Source organism: Schistocerca americana, chromosome 3 (genome assembly GCF_021461395.2).
Source record: "Schistocerca americana isolate TAMUIC-IGC-003095 chromosome 3, iqSchAmer2.1, whole genome shotgun sequence".
NCBI lineage: Eukaryota > Metazoa > Arthropoda > Insecta > Orthoptera > Acrididae > Schistocerca > Schistocerca americana.
In genome coordinates this window covers 688,747,310-688,769,257 of record NC_060121.1, presented here as the reverse complement: position 1 = coordinate 688,769,257, position 21,948 = coordinate 688,747,310, and the positions used below count along the sequence as shown (strand labels likewise).

At 41.7% G+C, this 21,948-nt stretch overlaps 1 protein-coding gene across 1 annotated transcript in view; it reads left to right on the top strand.

The window, feature by feature from the left end:
• The window catches only part of LOC124605359 (spondin-1-like), a 182,373-nt gene extending 160,699 nt beyond the window's left edge, over positions 1-21,674 (top strand). The window contains exons 13-14 of the mRNA XM_047136985.1: positions 7,630-7,705; positions 20,808-21,674. Of these exons, the coding sequence (XP_046992941.1) occupies positions 7,630-7,705; positions 20,808-20,977 (246 nt within the window). The 3' untranslated portion in view covers positions 20,978-21,674. The remainder of the gene's footprint in view (positions 1-7,629; positions 7,706-20,807) is intronic.
• Positions 21,675-21,948: the final 274 nt, after the last annotated feature.

The window sequence follows — 21,948 nt, the reverse complement described above, 5'->3', positions numbered from 1 at the left end:
ACAAATTTAATACTGAATATATTAACAGTTGCATCAAAAGTCAGCAATTATTCGAGTACATACACTCCAAGGCAAAAAACCTACGCACCACGAAATAATTATCCGAACAGGACGGAAATAGGTAGATGTGATGTATACGTACAGACAAACAGATGATTACAATTTAAGAAAAAATGGATGATTTATTGAAAAGAGAGGCTTTCACTAACTGAGCAAGTCAATAACGTGTACCACCGAGCGGGGTGGCGCAGTGGTTAGCACACTGGACTCGCATTCGGGAGGACGACGGTTCAATCCCGTCTCCGGCCATCCTGATTTAGGTTTTCCGTGATTTCCCTAAATCGTTTCAGGCAAATGCCGGGATGGTTCCTTTACAAGGGCACGGCCGATTTCCTTCCCAATCCTTCCCTAACCCGATCTTGCGCTCCGTCTCTAATGACCTCGTTGTCGACGGGACGTTAAACACTAACCACCACCACCACCAATAACGTGTTAGTATACATCTGGCCCTTTTGGAACCAGTTATTCGGCTTGGCATTGATGGACAGTGTTTTTGGATACCCTCCTGAGGGATATCACACGAAACTGTGTCCAGCTGGCGCGTCAGGTCGCCAAAATTCCGAGCTGGTTGGATGGCCCTGCCCGTAATGCTCCGCACTTTCTCAATTAGTCATCGGGCTCACTTCGATGTGGGATTCATCACTGAACAAAGTTCTACTCAATGAGATTACAGGCCGAAGATGCGTCTGAAGACACCCTGGACAGCGGTAGAAAATCAACCTCACTGTCACACGCCGTATGGGCTGACAACCAGGACGTCTGGGGTGCGAATCCTTTTCTTAGCAGGACCTTTGGTTGTTATCCGCGGCACCCTTACAGCACAGAGATACGTTGGTGACACTCTACGACCCGTTTTGTTGCCCGTCATGGCAAGCCATCCTTGTCCTATATTTGAGCAAGATAACGGCCGCCCACACGAGGCGCCAATTTCTACGACTTACCTTCGTGCTTGCCAAACTGTGCGTTAGCCAGAAATGTCACCGGATCTCTCCTCAGTTGAGAATGTTTGGAGTTTTAAGGGCAGGGCCTTCCATCCATCTCAGGATTTTGGCAATCTAACATCTACATATATACTGCGCAAGCCACCAAGCGGTGTGTGGCGGAGGGCACAATTCGCGCCAAAGTCATATTTCCCCCCGTCTGTTCCACTCGCGGATCGCGCGAGGGAAAAACGACTGTCTGAACGCCTCAGTACGAACTCTAATTTCCCTTATCTTTGAATGGTGATCATTGCGTGATTTGAAAGTTGGTGGTAATAATATATGCTCTACATCCTCGACGAAGATCGGATTACGGAATTTAGTGAGCTGCCCCTTCCGCTTAACACGCCGTCTTTCTGAAAGTGTGTCCCACTTCAAACTTTCTGTGAGGTTTGTAAGGCTCTCCCGATGACTAAATGTAACAGTCACGAATCTTGCCGCTCTTCTTTGGACCTTCTCAATCTCTTGAATCAGACCCCCCAACTGGTAAGGGTCCCATACAGACGAACAATACTCTAAGACAGGACGAACTAACGTAATGTACGGTATTTCATTTCTTGAAGGGTTGCATCGCTTCAGGATTCTACCAATAAATCGCAATCTAAAGTTCGCCTTGCCCGTTACTTGTGTAATCTGATCATTCCATTTGAGATCATTTCGAATAGTCACACCCAGATACTTGACGGATGTTACCGCTTCCAAGGACTGGGCGTTTATTTTGTACTCGTACATTAATGGGGATTTTCGCCTTGTTGTACGCAGTAGGTTGCCCTTACTAATATTGGGAGATAACTGCCAGTCATTACACCACGCATTTATTTTCTGCAAATCAACATTGATTTGTTCAAAATTTTCGTGTGCTACTACTTTACTGTAGACTACAGCATCATCGGCAAACATTCTACTGCCGCTGTCAATACTATCAACCAGATCGTTTACGTAAATCGTAAAAAGCATCGGACCTGTTACACTGTCCTGGGGCACACCTGAAGTTACGTTTGTTTCCGTTGAAGTCACCCCGTTCAGGACAACATACTGCTCCCTGCCTGTTACAAACCTGTCTATCCAACCGCATATGTCATCGGATAGGCTGTAAGCGCGCACTTTTTGGAGCAAGCGACAGTGCGGAACTGAGTCGAACGCCTTTCGAAAGTCGAGAAATATGGCATTAATCTGGAAGTCGTTATCTAGAGCCTGTTGTATATCATGCACAAAGAGGGCCAGCTGTGTCTCGCATGAATGCTGTTTCCTAAAACCGTGCTTGTTTCTGCAGATGAGCTTCTCAGAGTCTAGAAAGGTTATCATGCCTGAACACAAAATATGTTTCATGATTCTACAACAAATCGACGTCAGTGAAATTGGCCGGTAATTATGTGCATCCGATTTTCTACCCTTTTTATAGATTGCCATGACCTGGGCCTTCTTCCAGTCCCATGGAACTTTCCGCTGTTCCAATGTTCTTGGTAGATGATAGATAAGAATGGTGCTATATTTGTAGCATATTCAACATACAATCTTACGGGGATACTGTCTGGGCCAGATGCATTCCTGGCATCTAAGGATCTTAGTAGAATTTCAAATTCAAATGGCTCCGAGCACTATGGGACTTAACTTCTGAGGTCATCAGTCCCCTAGAACTTAGAACTACTTAAACCTAACTAACCTAAGGACATCACACACATCCATGCCCGAGGTAGGATTCGAACCTGCGACCGTAGCGGTCGCGCGGTTCCAGACTGAAGTGCCTAGAACCCTCAACCACTCTGGCCGGCAGTACACTGTTTAGCATCATCAGTTATATTACACATACTGCTAGCAATAGAATATATTGAATTATTTATAGCGTTCATAGACTTTATTTTTTGGGGGTTATTTTTAGAATCTGCAGACAAAATATTCCTTTCAAATTCTCATTGTCCTTCTGACAGCTGCTTTCATTTCGCATAATTTCCGTTTGTCAGCAGGACAATGACCACGTTTAAAACAACTGTGCAAAATTCTCTGCTTTCTCAGCAACTTCCTTATATGTTTTTTATACCAAGGTGGATCCTTTCCCATCTAGACAGAATTTGTCGCGATATTCCTCAGGAGGACATACAGAACTTTGTCAATCAATGCCAGTCCGAATAACTGCTTGTATCAGGACCACTACTGGACCAACGCATTATTGGCTTGCTCCGTTTGTGAAGCTCTTTCTCTTGAATATATCATCCAGTTTTTTTCTAAAATTGTTATCATTTGTTTGTCTGTTCGTGTACATCACATACAGATTTTCGTTTCATTCAGATAATTCCTTTGTGATGCGCCGTCGTTCTCTTTTTTTTTATTTATTTTCATTTCTTAGAGAGTATGTTACATCTTTCCCAGATGCTTAGGGTCTAATATTGTTATTGTGCAAAGTTAGAACACAGGAAAAAACCTCTTGAGATTTCCAAATGCCTCAATAACAAATATGAGAAAGTTGAGAAACCCTCTCAATTTAAGTACATAAACATAAAAGTTAGTATGAAAGTTTCAGGAGTTGCCTTTGTTAGGACGTAAAAAGAAGAACAGCCAAAAGAAAGTAGCTTATTCATAAAAGTAACATAAGAAAGGAAGCAGTAAAGAAAGAGAAGGTTCAACAGAATATTGTTCTCGAGAAAGCAGCAGTTAACAAAGATGGGAAGTATGTAATGAAGTAAATTATGCACCCAGAAGTGAGATACTCCCATGTTGCTGAATAAGATTATGTAAAACATAGATTTGCTTTGAAATAACAGGAGTTAATCAAATAAATTACTATAAGAGTGAAACATAGTTGAGTGGGGAAAAAGTAGTTTGAAGAGGACTGTGTGTTCAGCATTTAGTGTGTATTAAAATTGGAAATTTGTGGTAAGTGCTTATGGGGCTAAACTGCTGAGGTCATCGGTCCTTGCTCGCATGTTAAAGAACAGCATCCAATAAAGCTAGAATCTAAATGGTTTTTGTACCAAGTCATCTTTCCTGCTATCACTGCACTTAACACATATCATCAAAACTTCTTTTTTCCCTGTCTGTATAATGCCTATTTGTCCTCAGTTGTTTATTCTATGTATTGTTCAATGAAAATCACAGCATCCTAGTTCCATAATGTGTACTGCACTTCAAAACGTAATTTCCCTTGGTGCAGTTGTTGCTGTTGACTGGATTTGGATTCATGATGGTTCAGATAAGCTGTTCACCTCTAATAATTCCTGAACTGTTTAAAGGACCGAAATGAAATGTGAAAGGGTCCCCACTAAATGACGTACAGTCACTTTTAAATGGAACTGTAGTAACAACTGTTAACGTAGTTAACTGGTGAATCATCTTCAGATGCCACGTCCTTTACCTTCCAGTTGATGTGTCGGTTCAACCACATGCAGCCAAGTATGATAGTATAAGTTTTAAATTAAACTTTTCTCCACGACTCCACTTTTATAAGCGGACTCTCAAAACTACATCGAGTAAGAACGCCCCACCAGCCTGACGGGACAGTTCCGTACAACAATATCAACTTCCACAAAAGGCAGCAGTCGGTTACGTGTTCAAAACAGATAAATCTTAAGATGTAAATATTGTAATTGCGCCGAAACTAGTAATCGGATGTTGAGGAGGCACACGCCGTTGAATTCCTTTGCCTTAGATCTAAGATATTGGCAGTAAGAGCCGACAAGCGCGAGAATTATCAAACAATCAGCTTAACAGCTCATGCATCCAAGTTGCTGACAAGAATGATGAACAGAAGAACGGAAAAGAAAATTGAGGATCTAGTAGAAGACGATCAGTTTGGCTTTAGGAAAGATAAAGGGTCCAGAGAGGCAATGCTGACGTTGCAGTTGATAATGGAAGCAACACTGAAGAAAAAGCAAGACACGTTCGTAGCTTCTGTCGACCTCAAAAAGCGTTCGACAATGTAAAATGGCACAAAATGTTCGAAATTCTGACAAAAATAGGGGTACGCTTAGCGAGAGACGGGTACTATACAATAAGCACAAGAGCCAAGATGGAATAATAAGAGTGGATGACCAAAACCAAGTGCTCGGATTAAAAAAGGGTGTGAGGCTAGAACGTAGTCAGTAGCCCCTGCCGTTAAATCTGTATCTCGAAGAAGCAATGACGGAAATAAAAGAAGATTCTAGAGTGGGATTAAAGTTCAAGGTGAAAGGCTATCAATGATAATATTCGCGGATTACATTGTCATCCTCGGCGAAAGTGAAGAAGAATTACAGAATGTGTTGAATGGAATGAATAGTCTATTGAGTGCAGAATATGGATTGAGTGTAAATCGGAGAAGGACGAAACTTATAAGGTGTAGCACAAATGGGAACAGCGACAAACTTAATATCAGAATAGGCGATCGCGAAGTAGACGAAGTTAAGGAATTTTGCTACCTATGCCACGAAATAACCCATGACGGACGGAGCGAGGGGTACATAAAACGCAGACTAACACAGGCATAAAGAACATTCCTGACCAAGAAAAGCCTACTAATATCAAACATAGGCCTTAATTTGAGGAACAAATTTCTAAGAATGTGCGTTTGGAGCATAGCATTGTATGGTTGTGAAACAATGACTCTGGGGAAACCGGAAAAGAAGAGAGTCGAAACCTTTTAGATGTGGTGCTACAGAAGAAAGTTGAAAATTATGTGCACTGACAAATAAGAAATGAAATTCTCTGCAGAATCGACGGCGAAAGGAATATATGGAAAACACCGTGAACTGGAGTGGCAGTCATTAAAACAAAGGCGTTTTTCGTTGCAACGGGATCTTCTCGTGAAATTTCAATCACCAGTTTTCTCCTCCGATTGTGAAAACATTCTGTTGGCACCCACATACATGGGGAGAAATGATCATCACGATAAAATAAGAGGAATCAGGGCTCGCATAGAAAAAATTAAGTGCTCGTTTCTCCCCCGCGCCGTTCTAGAGTGGAAGGCTAGAGAGACAGCTTGAAGGTGGTACATTGAACCCTCTGCCAGGCACTTTATTGTGAATAGCAGAGTAATCACGTAGATGTAGATTTAGATGAAGAAGGGTCAGAATGACAGGACATCTATTAAGATATCAGGGAATAACTTAGTTGGTACTAGAGGAAGCTGTAGAGGGTAAAAACTACGGAGGAAGACAGAGATTGGATTACATTCAGTAAACAGTTTGCAAGGGGCACTCTGATGTAAAAAGGTTGGCACAGGAGAGTAATTCGTGGCGGGCCACATCAAACCAGTGGCAAGACTGATGATTAAAAAAATTAGCAGCAGAAATTGTTACAGCTCCAGTTAAAACGAAGTTAATACTGGTATCTCTGTAATATAATTATGAAGGGAGAATCTACGCCGTTTAGTGAGGAGTTTCCTACATTTCATCTCGATGAAAGCAAAACTTTGATATCTTGGACATGCCGGAATTATTCGTGGCGAACAGTTCAGTTGAGTCACACTGCACATGTGGCAGTACTAGTAGATGCAATCCAGCCTAGACAGATAAACAGGGGTGCTAAAAATCATTACTCCATGGCTTATAATTGAGGAAATTTACCGTGGCTCATTACGCCATCGAAGATGCTTTTCTTTAATTTAGTGTATTTCTTTTTTATGGCGGGTCGCATACCTGACGTCTGCAGAGTGAAAAATTCTTTCTGTGAACTCGGAAGTCTGTTAACCACATTACACTCCAATTGTATTATTTGATTATCACTGATCATTGTTCGAACGTAGAATCAATTATTCGTAAACCCATTTCCTTCACTTTCCGTCGCCGCCATAGTAATAGGTCAGGCAGTGAAAAATCTCTTAAATCCTTTTTTTACTTGTACCTGTTCTTATTAAAGCACTAAGTAAGTTGTTAATGACTGCTTGCTCCTGTCTGCTACTGTATTACAAAGTGGGTACGATACGTATCAAGAGAAAATCATCCTTGAATGTAACTGCGAGCTGTTTATTTCTGTAAAATAGCACTATACAGGGTGATCAGGAGTCTGAAAAGCTTGTAAGAGGGTTTCAGGGTAAGATCTGCTGAGAAATAATTTTTGACAATTCGATACATTGTGCCGTTTCCTGTTTAAGTGGCATTGATTTTATCCAATCAAATCGTTCGACATGCAAATTCAAGCAGCCTGACAGAGATGGTACCGCCAAACGCCTTCGTTTCTTTTCCTCAAACCGAACAAACGTAGCTTTAGCTCACACAGCTTAAATTTATCACTCCCGAAAAAGGCATGGTTTGGATGGGAATAGGCATTTCACCAAGCGGTAACTCACGGACTCACAGCTACCTGTTACTTACCACATTTTGTGCGCGCAAGTGCTTGAATTTGTGCCCGCAACGACCTGATTGCCAAAAATTCAAAACTAATTAAATTGGAAAGCGCGGAACAGTTTTTTCGCTGCACAACCTACCCTGCACCACCCTTACAAGGTTTTTAGACTGTTTCTGACCACCCCGCATATGTTATGCCAGATAAAAATCAATAATCCTTTTGCAAAATGTTTGTGTAACATTACACTTCAAATCTTTTACTCTTTGCACACTGTTATCGAAACGAATTAATTACTTTTAAATTATTAATCAATTATTTCATTAAATTACAGGTACTCCCACGTTGCAGAGGAAGGGGGTGTCCTAGAAGGCGTAGTGGCACAGAGAGATGTAGACGAAGGAACTGTGGTTTGTAATCTTACCCTCCTTTATCTTAATGTATTAAACATTTTAGAAAGGAGTTGAATAACCAGATAATCAGATGCACAACGTACATACGATCACCCGCACCAGTTTTAGTGTCAGATTTGCACTGTCCAGTCACATTAACGTGACCACCTGTGAAAAGCCTGCATAACCACATCTGCAGCGCAGACCGCTGCGAGACATGCAGGAAGAGAGTCAGTATGGTTCTGGAAGGTACCGACAGGGCTCTGGAAACATTCTATGGCCAGTTGTACTAGGTTTCTCGGTTGAGGATCTATGGCGCATACAGCACGTTCGGGGTGTTCCCAACACAGCCTCCCTACTGCGTTTAAATCCAGGGAGTTTGGTGGGCAGGACAGTATGGTAACTCATCCTGGTGCTCGTCGAACGACGCACTGCACTGCGAACTCTTTGACACTTCGCATTGTCCTGTTGGTAATGTCATAGTGCCGAGGGAAAAACTGCATGTTGGGGTGCACATGATCCTCAAGAACAGATGCGTATTTGTCTCGATCCATCGTGACAGCCAGAATTACGAGATCACACGGGAATGCCACTTAAACATTCCCCAGACCAAAATGCCACCACCTCCGGCGTGAGTCGCTCCTTCCGACGTTTGTTGCAGGGTTGGACTCGCCAAAGGCCATCTGTCTGATGAAGCATAGGTCACTCGTCACCATCCAGTGGACGACCAGCTGCTGTACAGGAGCGCAAATTCCAGTCTTCTTCGCCGATGAACAGCAGTCAGCATCTGTCCGTGAACCAGGCGCCTGCTGCGCGTGGCCATACGAAGCAGTGTTCTGTTAAAGGTCGTAGAGGAGACACTGTTGGTAGCCCCTTGGTTCATCTGGGCGGTCAGATGTTCAACAGTTCCTCCGCAGCCGCCGTTCACCCCTGTCATCTATGATCCGTGGTGCGCCACAGTTGTCTCAGCGCCTGTTTTGAATAGCGCCATTTTTCCAAGAACGATATACTTTAACCACAGAGGCATGCGAACCATTTATAAACTTAGCCATTTCGGAGATGCTTCCACTCTTGACCCGAAAGCCAATGATATGTCATTCTGGAAGTCAGAATTAGTCAACGACACCACTGTTTTCCGCGTCGTCCGACATGCTTTATACAGGGTGATCCATTGATTGTGACCGGGCAAAATATCTCACGAAATAAGAGTCAAACGAAAAACTACAAAGAACGATACATGTCTAGCTTGAAGGGGGAAACCAGATGGCGCAATGATTGGCCCGCTAGATGGCGCTGCCATGCGTCAAACGCTATGGTTGGCCCGCTAGATGGCGCTGACATAGGTCAAATGGATATCAGCTGCGTTTTTTTTTTAAATAGCAACCCCCATTTTTATTACATATTCGTGTAGTACCTAAAGAAATATGAACGTTTTAGTTGAACCACTTTTTTCGCTTTGTGATAGATGTCGCTGTAATGGGCACAAGCATATGGCTCACAATTTTAGACGAACAGTTGGTAACAGGTAGGTTTTTTAAATTAAAATACAGAACGTAGGTACGTTTGAACATTTTATTTCGGTTCTTCAAATGTGATACATGTACCTTTGTGAACTTATCATTTCTGAGAACGCATGCTGTTACAACGTGATTACCTGTAAATACCACATTAATGCAATAAATGCTAAAACCATCTCCGTTAACCTCAATGCATTTGGCACTGCGTGTAACGACTTTCCTCTCGACAGCGAGTAGTTCACCTTCCCTAATGTTCGCACTTGCACTGACAATGCGCTGACGCATGTTGTTACGCGTTGTCGGTGGATCACGATAGCAAATATCCTTCAACTTACCCCACAGAAAGAAATCCGGGGACGTCAGATCCGTTGAACTTCGACGACCAATCCACCTGTTATGAAATATGCTATTCAATAACGCTTCAACCGCACGCGAGCTATGTGCCGGACATCGATAATGTTGGAAGTACATCGCCATTTTGTCATGCAGTGAAACACCTTTTAGTAACATCGGTAGAACGTTACGTACGAAATCAGCATGCATAGCACCATTTAGATTGCCATCGATAATATGGGGGCCAATTATCTTTCCTCCCATAATGCCGTACCGTACATTAACCCGCCAAGGTCGCTGATGTTCCACTTGTCGCAGCCGTCGTGGGTTTTCCGTTGCCCAATAGTGCATATTATGCCGGTTTACGTTACCGCGTTTGGTGAATGACGCTTCGTCGCTAAATAGAACGCGTGCAAAAAATCTGTCATCGTCCCGTAATTTCTGTTGTGCCCAGTGGCAGAACTGTACACGACGTTCAAAGTAGTCGCCATGCTATTCCTGGTACATAGAAGTATGGTACGGGTGCAATCGATGTTGATGTAGCATTCTTAACAACGACGTTTTTGAGATTCCTGATCCTCGCGCAATTTGTCTGCTACTGATGTGCGGATTAGCCACGAAAGCAGCTCAAAACACCTACTTGGGCATCATCCTTTGTTGCAGGTCGTGGTTGACGTTTTACATGTGGCTGAACACTTCCTGTTTCCTTAAATAACGTAACTATCCGGCGAACGGTCCGGACACTTGGATGATGTCGTCCAGGACACCGAGCAGCATACATAGTACACGCCCGTTGGGCATTTTGATCACAATAGCCATACATCAACACGATATCGACCTTTCCCGCAATTGGTAAACGGTCCATTTTAACACGGGTAATGTATTACGAAGCAAATCCCGTCCGCACTGGCGAAATGTTACGTGATATCACGTACTTATACGTTTGCGACTATTACAGCGCCATCTGTCACAAAGCGAAAAAGGTGGTCCCACTAAAACATTTATATTTCTTTACGTACTACACGAATATGTAATAAATATGAGGGTTCCTATTTTTAAAAACGCAGTTGATATGCAGCGCCATCTAGCGGGCCAACCATAGCGCCATCTGGTTTCCCCCTTCAAGCTAGACGAGTTTCGTTCTTTGTAGTTTTTCGTTTGATGCTTATTTCGTGAGATACTTGGCCCAGTCACTATCAATGGACCACCCCGCATACTCTCCACTGCTAGTCTGCTACCTTTAGTCTGTGACTGTTTACTGCACGTTGACATCGAACGTAGGCGATGATCGCATTAATGCGACTGGACTGTGTAGTTTCTTAAAACCATCATCCAGTAATATCATGATCTTCATGGTAACTATATGTCAACATTGGTTTGTTGTGGGTACTTTAGTATGTTTTGCAACTGTTGTGGCAGAATCAATCAGACTCTTGGTAATTCTGAAAATCGTAGTCAAGTATTCTTTACGACGTATTACATGCTTAGCAAACCACAGATGCCTCTTGATTACGCCACTCGGTTTCTACGATTGTAAGACTCTGCAACTTCTTTCAGAACTCACACTGATTTGGACTAAAGACGCTGCTGACAGCATAAATGGTTCAAATGGCTCTGAGCACTATGGGACTTAACATCTGAGGTCATCAGTCCCCTAGAACTTAGAACTACTTAAACCTAACTAACCTAAGGACATCACACACATCCATGCCCGAGGCAGGATTCGAACCTGCGACCGTAGCAGTCCCGCGGTTCCGGACTGAAGCGCCTAGAACCGCATGTCCACCGCGGCCGGCTGCTGACAGCACAAGTAACAGCATTCTTCCAGCATCGCTTGTCTGGGGCTACCTGGAAATAATTACAGTGGGATAAAGCTTGAATATCACATTAATGTTCATGAACTGTATTCTGCGATTTTGCCTTTACAGACAAGCTGTAGGGTATACCAGCTGTTGTAATAAGACACCAGAATAATTAGTGAAACAAAATATATATTTAAAAACAGTTCAGTTGATCGTCCAATGAATTTCAATACTGATAGGACTGGCTAGAAAATTTTCTTTCACTCGTCTGTCAGTTTGTGAGAAACGAATCCCTTTCCCAAATCTTTGTAAGTAACGGTTTTAACATTGTCCTTTCTACGCTACTTTCTTCTATATTAATTTCAGTGACTGTAGCGAATATTGCACCACACCTGTCGCAGTGCCTCATTGTTTATTGTTCACGCATGTTGGTAGACAATCGAAAAGTGTTATACTGTTAATATTTTCCTTTCCTTTCCTTGCCGAAAGCGTTTGATCCAGTTGCAAACACATTTTAGATCACCACAAAAAATGCTTGTGAACGAGTCGTAATGAAGTGGATGAGCCTACAAACTACTTTCCTGAAATTATTTTTGAGCCATTCCAAACTGTATTTATTTCTGCTTTGATATGCTGAATGCATACATTAATAAAATCTTGTAAATAATTTGAGGCCGAGCCTTCGTGAGAGGTAGCACAGAAACGAACACTGTTCCCTAAACATCACTTTGATTCCGAGTTCGAAGTCAGATACCGTCAAAACACGTGATCAAGTGGTATCCAAATAACATCCAAGAAGCACATTATATAATCAGAAAACGGTATGTCAGCATAATCTATTTGAATGTAAAGAGTACAAAAGCGTATATGTAAGTGAGGAGCTGCTCACTCTGCCCCTCTTTCATCCCACTGTGTGACCATGGACCCTCGCTTGTGTACAGGCTGAGTGGATCGTCCTGGACCAGAGTATGGAGGTATGAACTGAGAACCTATAATGTACTAGTGTCTTCATTTTCGCAGTCGGGCAAGGATAATTTGTTTTTACACCGCTACCCACTCCCATCTCCCGTACCTCCATCCCCTAAGAAGACACAGATTTGCTGGAAAGGTTCATATTTCTACCCGCTTCTGTGGAGAGCGAGGGGTAGGGTGTTGAAGGTATCTGCCAGAACTGGATACTTTTGTTCCCTTATTGATGTCCAACAAGTATGATGTCAGTGATACTGGTATGGTCAGAGGTCAAAAGGGTAGAATTTGACATAACACGCAGTTATTAAATGGCGCCCAATCCCTGTAACACCTTATACATGTGTGCCTCGGATGCTGTTTCGACTGCAAAGGACTGTGAACACATCATTTCTTTCTTCCCACTGTCTCACGTTCCTTCTCATTTGAGTTCTCCTTTCTGTTCTCTCTCCCTCACTTTTTACCTTAATTATTATTATAACGTCTTTTGTAATATTAGGTGGGTGGTAGTTTTATGATAATTCTGGTGAATAAATTAGTAAACGTTTACCTTTTAGAAAAAATAAGTCCAGAGGAACGCACACGCCGGAATGACCGTTCGTCGGCGGATTGCAAGGCCACTAATACACAAAGTGTCGAACATATCTTGACCACACCTAGTACTTTTTTATACAGTAATAAAATAAATTATGTTTGGTGCTAGGGGTACATTAATCAGCGTGATGGGCTTTCTTGTAGCTTTGTTACGAAGATATAAACACTAGTTCGACTTTTTTAAACAGCAAATAATATTATTATTCAGTAATTCATTTTATCTTCTCAAAGGCTGTTCAAGAACTAACATACCGTTCCTTTCAAGTAAACATGACGTTATTAAAAATGTAACGCAAAACTGACTTTGTTTTCAGGAAGCTTGCCAAAGAGAGTGTGTCGAAATTGCAATCGCAATAAAAAATATTTTAACAGCCAAATGCGAAATAACTTCATCCAAGAATCGACTTTGACTCTCCTCTATTAGCACACTCTAGTGGTGGACAAAAATACGGAAATAACGCGAGAAATTGTTGCCAGAACATGAACACATATGTTAGCCGAGACTGCAGGTCGAGCTGTTGTGTTTGACAAGAAATGGCATCCGTGCAATGCCCTCAATACTTTCCAAGTTTCAAAAAATGTTCAAATGTGTGTGAAATCTTATGGGACTTAACTGCTAAGGTCATCAGTCCCTAAGCTTACACATTACTTAACTTAAATTATCCTAAAGACAAACCCATGCCCGAGGGAGGAATCGAACCTCCACCGGGACCAGCCGCACAGTCTTTCCAAGTTTCAGTCTTGGTCAGAAGGGTGTCATGTGTACAGTGAGTGCATTATGCCGAAGCTAAGTGGATTCGAACATGGGCAGGCTGTCGGTGCTCGTATGGTATTTCCGTAACCAAGGTAACCGAAGTGTTTGGTGTTTCACAGGGCACAGTATCGAAGATTTACATCGCATATATCGCATACAAGGAAAGCGCAAAAGCATGACATTTGAACGCGGATGAAAGTGTGTATTGAAGAGAATTGTGATTTAAAATACGAGGACGACAGCTGCGAAAGTTTCTGAAGAACCCGATATCGCACTCGCGAACCCTGTCAGAACCAAAACACGAAGGGAGTTCCATAAGCAGGGCATTCCAGGGCGAGCTGGATTTCCAAAACTATACATCAGAGGTGGTAGTTCCCGAAATAGGAAAACGTGGTATCAGTGCCCGAAAACCTGGAGTGTGGGGCTATGGAAGGAAATCGTTTGGTTCGATAGGTCTCGTCTCACACTGTTTCCAACTTATGGCCGAGTTTAAATCTGGCATACACCGTCCAAACCCTACGATGCAGACTGCTAACTGCCAAGATTGAAACTTGGCCTGGGTTCGGTGATATTCTGGGTAGCCACGTATGTGGTATTCCATGGGCCCCTTGAGTACACTGCAAGGTCGCATTACTTCCAAGGTTTATGTGTCCATTTTGGCTGATCACGTCCGTGCGATGGTCCTGTATTTGTTTCCCAGTGGTGTTGCTGAGTTCCACGACGACAGACGACAGGGCCCCTGTTCACACAACTCGCTTCTTTTAGGACTGTTTTTGTGAGCACGAGGATGAATTGTCGCATCGCCTCTGGCCTCCACACTTGAGACCTCAATATTATTCAGCGTGTGTGGTTTACTTTGGATAGTAGTGTGCGTCATCGCTGTCCACCTTCGTCATCGTCACCTGCACTTCCCACTATTTTGCAGGATGATGATGGTTTTTGGGGCGCTCAACGGTGTAGTTATCAACGTCTGTACAAATTCCCAATCTTTTCACTGTCCAGTCTCGCCGTATTCCTAAATGATGACGAAATGAAGAATGCAATACAAACACCCAGTCCCCAGGCAGAGAAAATCCCCGACCCGTCCCGAAAATCGAACCAGGGACCCTGTGGTCCAGAGGCAGCAACGCTAACCACTAGATCAAGGGCTGCGGACTGTTTAGCAGGAATACAGGTATAAGATTCCCAAGTAAACCACACAGCATCTGTATTTATCCATACCAAAATGACTGGCAGGCATGTTTATTGCCAACGGGTTTCCTACACCCTATTAGTTATGGTAATGTGTTGTGTTTTTGTGTTGCTATATTTTTGTCCGCCCCCTGTAGTACAGGTACCCGGGGTAACGTAATTCTTCCACTTGCTGTAGTTGACAGTTAACAGATCGAAACACGAGCAAAATGCACACTCGTCATTGAGTCAGCCACCTTCAGTTAATGGTTTTAGTGAGTACAGTAAACAACAACGAAGATCAGCTAGAAATGTTGCTCATTAATGGAGATGTAAATTATCAAAACGGTAACTCAACAATTTTTATTCATTTAGTACATAGATACATGTACAGCTGTATTTTTAACCGATAGGTTGTATCTCAATCGATGAGCTGAATTTCTACCTTCTATTCATTGGTGTACATTGCATTCACGTAAACTTTCAACAAAAGACGTTTGGCGGCATGACCGCCGTGCACTACCCCAGATTCTCATTTGTTTACTGTCAAGATCAGCTAAAGCGAAGGAGTTACGCTACCCCATGTACCTGCACTGTGTACCGCAGAGGAGAGTCAAAGTCAGTTTTGTGTTAAGTTTTTCATAACATCAGTTTTGCATTAGTTGTATACTACGGTACGGCTTTGAGTAGGTACTGAGGAGAAGAAATAGATTGCCGAATAAAAAATATAAAGTGCTAATTAAAAATGACGTACTACTGTTCATACCTTTGTAATGAACGAAGCTGAAAGACAGAAAATTACGCTGACTAATGTCCTCTTGGTAATTAAACATTTGTCTTCATATATTTTTTGTACCACTTCTGGAAAGAAAGTGTTTTTTGTCAGAATAAAAGGGTCACTCTGTATATTAAATACTCTAAACCACGGCGACAAGAGTGTATATGGTGTTACGAAAAGGTACGGCCAAACTTTCAGGAAACATTCCTCACACACAAATAAAGAAAAGATGTTATGTGGACATGTGTCTGGAAACGCTTAATTTCCATGTTAGAGCTCATTTTAGTTTCGTCAGTATGTACTGTACTTCCTCGATTCACAGCCATGATTTCATACGGGATACTCTACCGGTGCTGCTAGAACATGTACCTTTAGAAGTACGACACAACATGTGGTTAATGTACGATGGAGCTCCTGCACATTTCAGTCGAAGTGTTCGTACGCTTCTCAACAATAGATTCGGTGACCGATGGATTGGTAGAGGCGGACAAATTCCATGGCCTCCACGCTCTCCTGACCTCAACCCTCTTGAATTTCATTTATGGGGGCAATTGAAAGCTCTTGTCTACGCAACCCCGGTACCAAATGTAGAGACTATTCGTGCTCGTATTGTGGACGGCTGTCATACAATACGCCATTTTCCAGGGCTGCATCAGCGCATCAGGGATTCAATGCGACGGAGGGTGGATGCATGTATCCTCGCTAACGGAGGACATTTGGAATATTTCCTGTAACAAAGTGTTTGAAGTCACGCTGGTACGTTCTGTTGCTGTGTGTTTCCATTCCATGATTAATGTGATTTGAAGAGAAGTAATAAAATGAGCTCTAACATGGAAAGTAAGCGTTTCTCCGGACACATGTCCACATAACATATTTTCTTACTTTGTGTGTGAGGAATGTTTCCTGAGGGTTTGGCCGTAACTTTTTGTAACACCCTGTATATATATATATATATATATATATATATATATATATATATATATATATATATATATAGTGAGTCACCTAACATTACCGCTGGATATATTTCGTAAACCACATCAAATACTGACGAATCGATTCCACAGACCTAACGTGAGGAGAGGGGCTAGTGTAATTGGTTAATACAAACCATAAAAAAATGCACGTAAGTATGTTTTTAAACACAAACCTATGTCTTTTTTAAATGGAACCCCGTTAGTTTTGTTAGCACATCTGAACATATAAACAAATACGTAATCTCTGCCGTTTGTTGCATTGTAAAATGTTAATTACATCCGGAGATATTGTAACCTAAAGTTGACGCTTGAGTACCACTCCTCCGCTGTTCGATCGTGTGTATCGGAGAGCACCGAATTACGTAGGGATCCAAAGGGAACGGTGATGGACCTTAGGTACAGAAGAGACTGGAACAGCACATTAGGCCCACATGCTAACACCTTTTTATTAGTCTTTTTCACTGACGCACATGTACATTACCATGAGGGGTGAGGTACACGTACACACGTGGTTTCCGTTTTCAATTACGGAGTGGAATAGAGTGTGTCCCGACATGTCAGGCCGGCTGCTCAGCTCTGGTTGACGCAGCCGGCCGAAGTGGCCGTGCGGTTCTAGGCGCTACAGTCTGGAACCGAGCGACTGCTACGGTCGCAGCTTCGAATCCTGCCTCGGGCATGGATGTGTGTGATGTCCTTAGGTAAGTTAGGTTTAATTAGTTCTAAGTTCTAGGCGACTGATGACCTCAGAAGTTAAGTCGCATAGTGCTCAGAGCCATTTGAACCATTTGACATGTCAGGCCAATAGATGTTCAATGTGGTGGCCATCACTTGCTGCACACAATTGCAATCTCTGGCGTAATGAATGTCGTACACGCCGCAGTACATCTGGTGTAATCTCGCCGCAGGCTGCCACAATACGTTGTTTCATATCCTGTGGGGTTGTAGGCACATCACGGTACACATTCTCCTTTAACGTACCCCACAGAAAGAAGTCCAGAGGTGTAAGATCAGGAGAACGGGCTGGCCAATTTATGCGTCCTCCACGTCCTATGAAACGCCCGTCGAACATCCTGTCAAGGGTCAGCCTAGTGTTAATTGCGGAATGTGCAGGTGCACCATCATGCTGATGTCACATACGTCGACGCGTATACGAGCAACGTTGGCAGATCATTCTGTAGAAACGCGATGTATGTTGCAGCTGTTTGGGCCCCTGCAATGAAGTGTTTCTTACAACACGCAACTGAACGTCGGAGGTTTCAAGCGTCAGCTTTAGGTTACAATGTAATTAACATTTTACAATGCAACAAACGGCACTGATTACATATTTGTTTATATGTTCAGATGTGCTAACAAAACTAACGTGGTTCCATTTAAAAAACGTAGGTTTGTGTTAAAAAACATACTTCCGTGCATTTTTGTATAGTTTGTGTTAAACAATTACACTAGCCCCTCTCCTCACGTTCGGTCTGTGGAATCGGTTCGTCAGTATTTTATGTGGTTTACGAAATATATCCAGCGGTAACGTTAGGTGACTCACCCTATATATATATATATATATATATATATATATATATATATATATATATATATATATATATATATAGTATCGAAATGTAATGTACAAAAGGCAGTCAGTTTAGTTACCTAGGTGATAGTCCATTAGTATAGTGTAAAATGTAAATCTAAGGTAACGGCATTTCTGAATTATGGCCAGTTTTTAGTCACAATAGTACATGTGCTCTGCAGTGAAGACAAGCATATCGACATCGAAAGTATTTCTTGACAATATCTCCACCAATACAACTCATTTTACGTTAATACATGATTCTGTAAGATCGACGAACTGATTTTCCGAAGGTTCACAGAAAACAGGCAATGGTAAAGAGGCGATGTGGCAGCGCTGCCAGCCGTACTGAGCCTTCGGCGTCATTTGGTGACCAGTATTTGTGCCGCTTGGCCATAGGTATATCCTTTTCCTTCAACAAGAAGTCAAAATTCGGATCTAGCCTCATAAGCGAGGAAAGAGCATCTGTGTTACCTTGGTTGAATGTGGTTTAAACTGTATTTCGTGATTGTGTTTGTTTATAACCATCGCTCTGGGCTACAACATGTTAGTCACCTTTCCAGCCAAAATAAATAAGCCACGGCTTATAGTAGGTAACAAGATGGAATTTGGAGCCGTAAAGTAAGATGTGGCATTTTTGAACCACGTAGATTAGCGCTAAAATATCTTTTCCAATTTCCGTGCCGTTTATTGATGTTGAGCTCAATGGTTTTGAGGGATAGGAGATAGGCGACAAGAGGAAGAAACTAGTTAACTTTAGTTACTTTATTTCATTGACATGTGGGTAATGCAGTGTTTTGGTGTAACGTACATTAGGCGGAAAGAGTAATTATAGCCATAATTCAAATCATCTGCGTCATTTGGTTTTGCTAAGATCATATAGTGCTCTGTTTAACGTTCTGAGGATTCTTACACTAAAACTGCAGTATATATTATTCAAAAGAAGTTTGTGATCAGAATCAAGAACTTACGTAAAATGTTGGTCAGCGTACGTTCAGTGGGCAAAAGATAGAAGAGGATCTCTGTGTTAGAAGTATGTGCTTAACTGCGGTTCTGAGGTGTGAACAACTCTCTGCAACAAACATTTTGAATGGACCAATGTAAAGGCTGTTATTGGCAAGGCTATCTCCTGAAAAACTTCGATACGTTACTTTCTCTGTGGAACTGCATTTCACTGAAAAGGATGAAGCAGCATACAATACCGTAAAGTTGTTATCTTTTACATCTCTTTCATTGTGATGTAATAGCTATAAGTCACTAATCTGCAAAGTACATTCAAAGCAGTCTTTGCAGTGCCGAAGAAGTCGTTTAAAATATTAGCCCAGGGAGAATTCAGGCTTAAAGGATTAATCACTGGACACTTGTATCTGATGCATCTGTCATTAGCTAATTCATGAATGTCAACTACATTCATTATTTCAAAATGCTAACAATTCGGCAGAGAGAGAGAGAGACTCACATAATAGGGAAAACATAAAAATAAATTTAGTCTCGTGATAAGCAAAGATGTTTCAATAGAAATTATTCCTCTGTGGAGAGTAATCACAGCAACTTCTCCTTTTTGGAAAGAGTGCACAAACTACAGACATAAACTTCAGTGAAGAAAAAGCAGTATTGTTGCAAAATGTTTCAAATGGCTCTAAGCACTGTGGGACTTAACGTCGGAGATCATCAGTCCCCTAGACTTAGAACTACTTAGACCTAACTAACCTAAGGACATCACAAACATCCATGCCCGAGGCAGGATTCGAACCTGCGACCGTAGCCTCACGTTTAACTGTGCGATTTTGTCCTTGATGTTTGAAATTACTTTTTTTTTTTGCTTTATTTTTTTATTTCACTTAAAATCTTCTGTCATTCGCAAAAGATAATCAGTCTATCTCAAGTCTATTCTTATTTGTCCCAAATCTTTTGTTGGTCAGACAGCTTCCTATCTCTTAAGGGGAGTAGGACGTCAAACGGGACGACTTGGAGCAGGAGAGGCACCAGAGGACATTTTAATTTCCACTGTCTATGCTTTTACGCATAAATTCATAAAACTTTGTCAAAATGACCAGAAAGGATTCAGGATTTACACTCATAGCAGTGGAAGTTCAAACATATAAGAAAATATTTTTTTTTACATTTGAAATTTGACCTTTTTTCACTTACTATTGGCTGCATTTGTTGCTGTAGATACTCGTTTCTTCATAAGTAAGGGATATTCTTCGATGAAGTTTGAACAGCATACAAACCATACTTGCAGGTGTATGAAACTCTAAAATTTTCCAAATCTATTGAAAACTATGGTAAAAATTGAGATAATTAACTATAAAATTTGAGTTTTTTCTAAACATGAAGTTTAAAATGTAACAGCACATTCATTTTTTCATAAATTAAATAATTTCTAGAGTTTCATACACCAGTAAGTATAGACAGTGGGAATTTAGGGAATTTAAAAGTCCTGTGGTGTCTCTCTTGCTCCAAGACGGCCCGTTTAACGTCCTAACCCTCCCCCCCCCTCCTTAATTCCTGACACTACCACTTTGGAACTTCTTCCTTGTTATAGTATTTTGTGTGCCTATGTCTTGGGATATTTTCAGACATTGTGATACTAATGTCCAAATAAATAAAACATAAAATAAGGAAAGAGTGCGCTGACGTGCTGTGTACACTTGGGTTTCAGGAGGCGACTGCCAGCTGTCAGAGTGGAGCGAGTGGTCGCTGTGCTCGGCCAGCTGCGGCGACGCCTACCGGCAGCGCACCAGGAGCATCGTGCGGCCGGCGCGGCGCCGCGGTAGGCCGTGCGGTCCGCGCCTCGAGAAGGAGGCGTGCCACCTGCCCGCCTGCCATTAAAGGCACGGTGGACTTCACGTAGCGGCAGCAAAACTCTCCATTAGTGCACGGGGGAAACAGCTGCGACGTGTGTACAATAATCTCATAGTTTCCAGAACGTCAATTTCATTCTTATGTAAGTTGAAGAAGATTCATGGACGATCACTTTCGTGTGTGCAAAATTTTGAACTTTACAATCTCACAAACACTGCCAGCTACATATTTTCTAAGATAAATTATAAACGTTCATTCCATCGATGAAGCTTTATTCTAGCATATAAGAATGTCATGTTTCATTTGTAAATATAAGTAGTCAATTTTGGGAAGTAATTCTCATCTTTTTGCCACCAACAGGCAGTATTCTATTATTAAACCTGTACCAGTGAATCAGATCTTCGCCAAGCTCTCCCATCAGCAGTACTATTTGAATCATAGTTCATAACTGTATTTTGTGTAATTGTATATGTCCTAATAGACTACTAAATTAGCCTATATTGGTCGATGGACAGACCATCATTAACAAAAAGCTATCAACCAATCACTGTTGTTGACTGATTATAGTAAAATGATTTTAAAATTCTGTATGAGTAATCAGATACTCCTAGTGTGATTCTCATTATTAATTATATATTTTTATTTCTAAGTTCATGTGATATATATACAGAAGTAATTGTAACATTATGTTGCATTATTTGTGGCAATATATTATATACATGCAGCTCTTGCCTTGTTTTTACATAATGACTACCTTCTTCAAAATATCTGTGACAGACAAACAGATCACAATTAAAATACGCATAAAGAAAGCAATAAATGCAGAAAAGGATGACTTGACTGGTACAATGAGATACACATTGTTATGCACTTATCTGAGGAAAAATATCTGCTATTCCTCAAACATATGTACCAGAGTTGGTAAGAACATTGCAACAACATCAAAAAACTGAAAACTACAAAACAAAGTCCTATCATTCTCCCTGATATGACTTCAA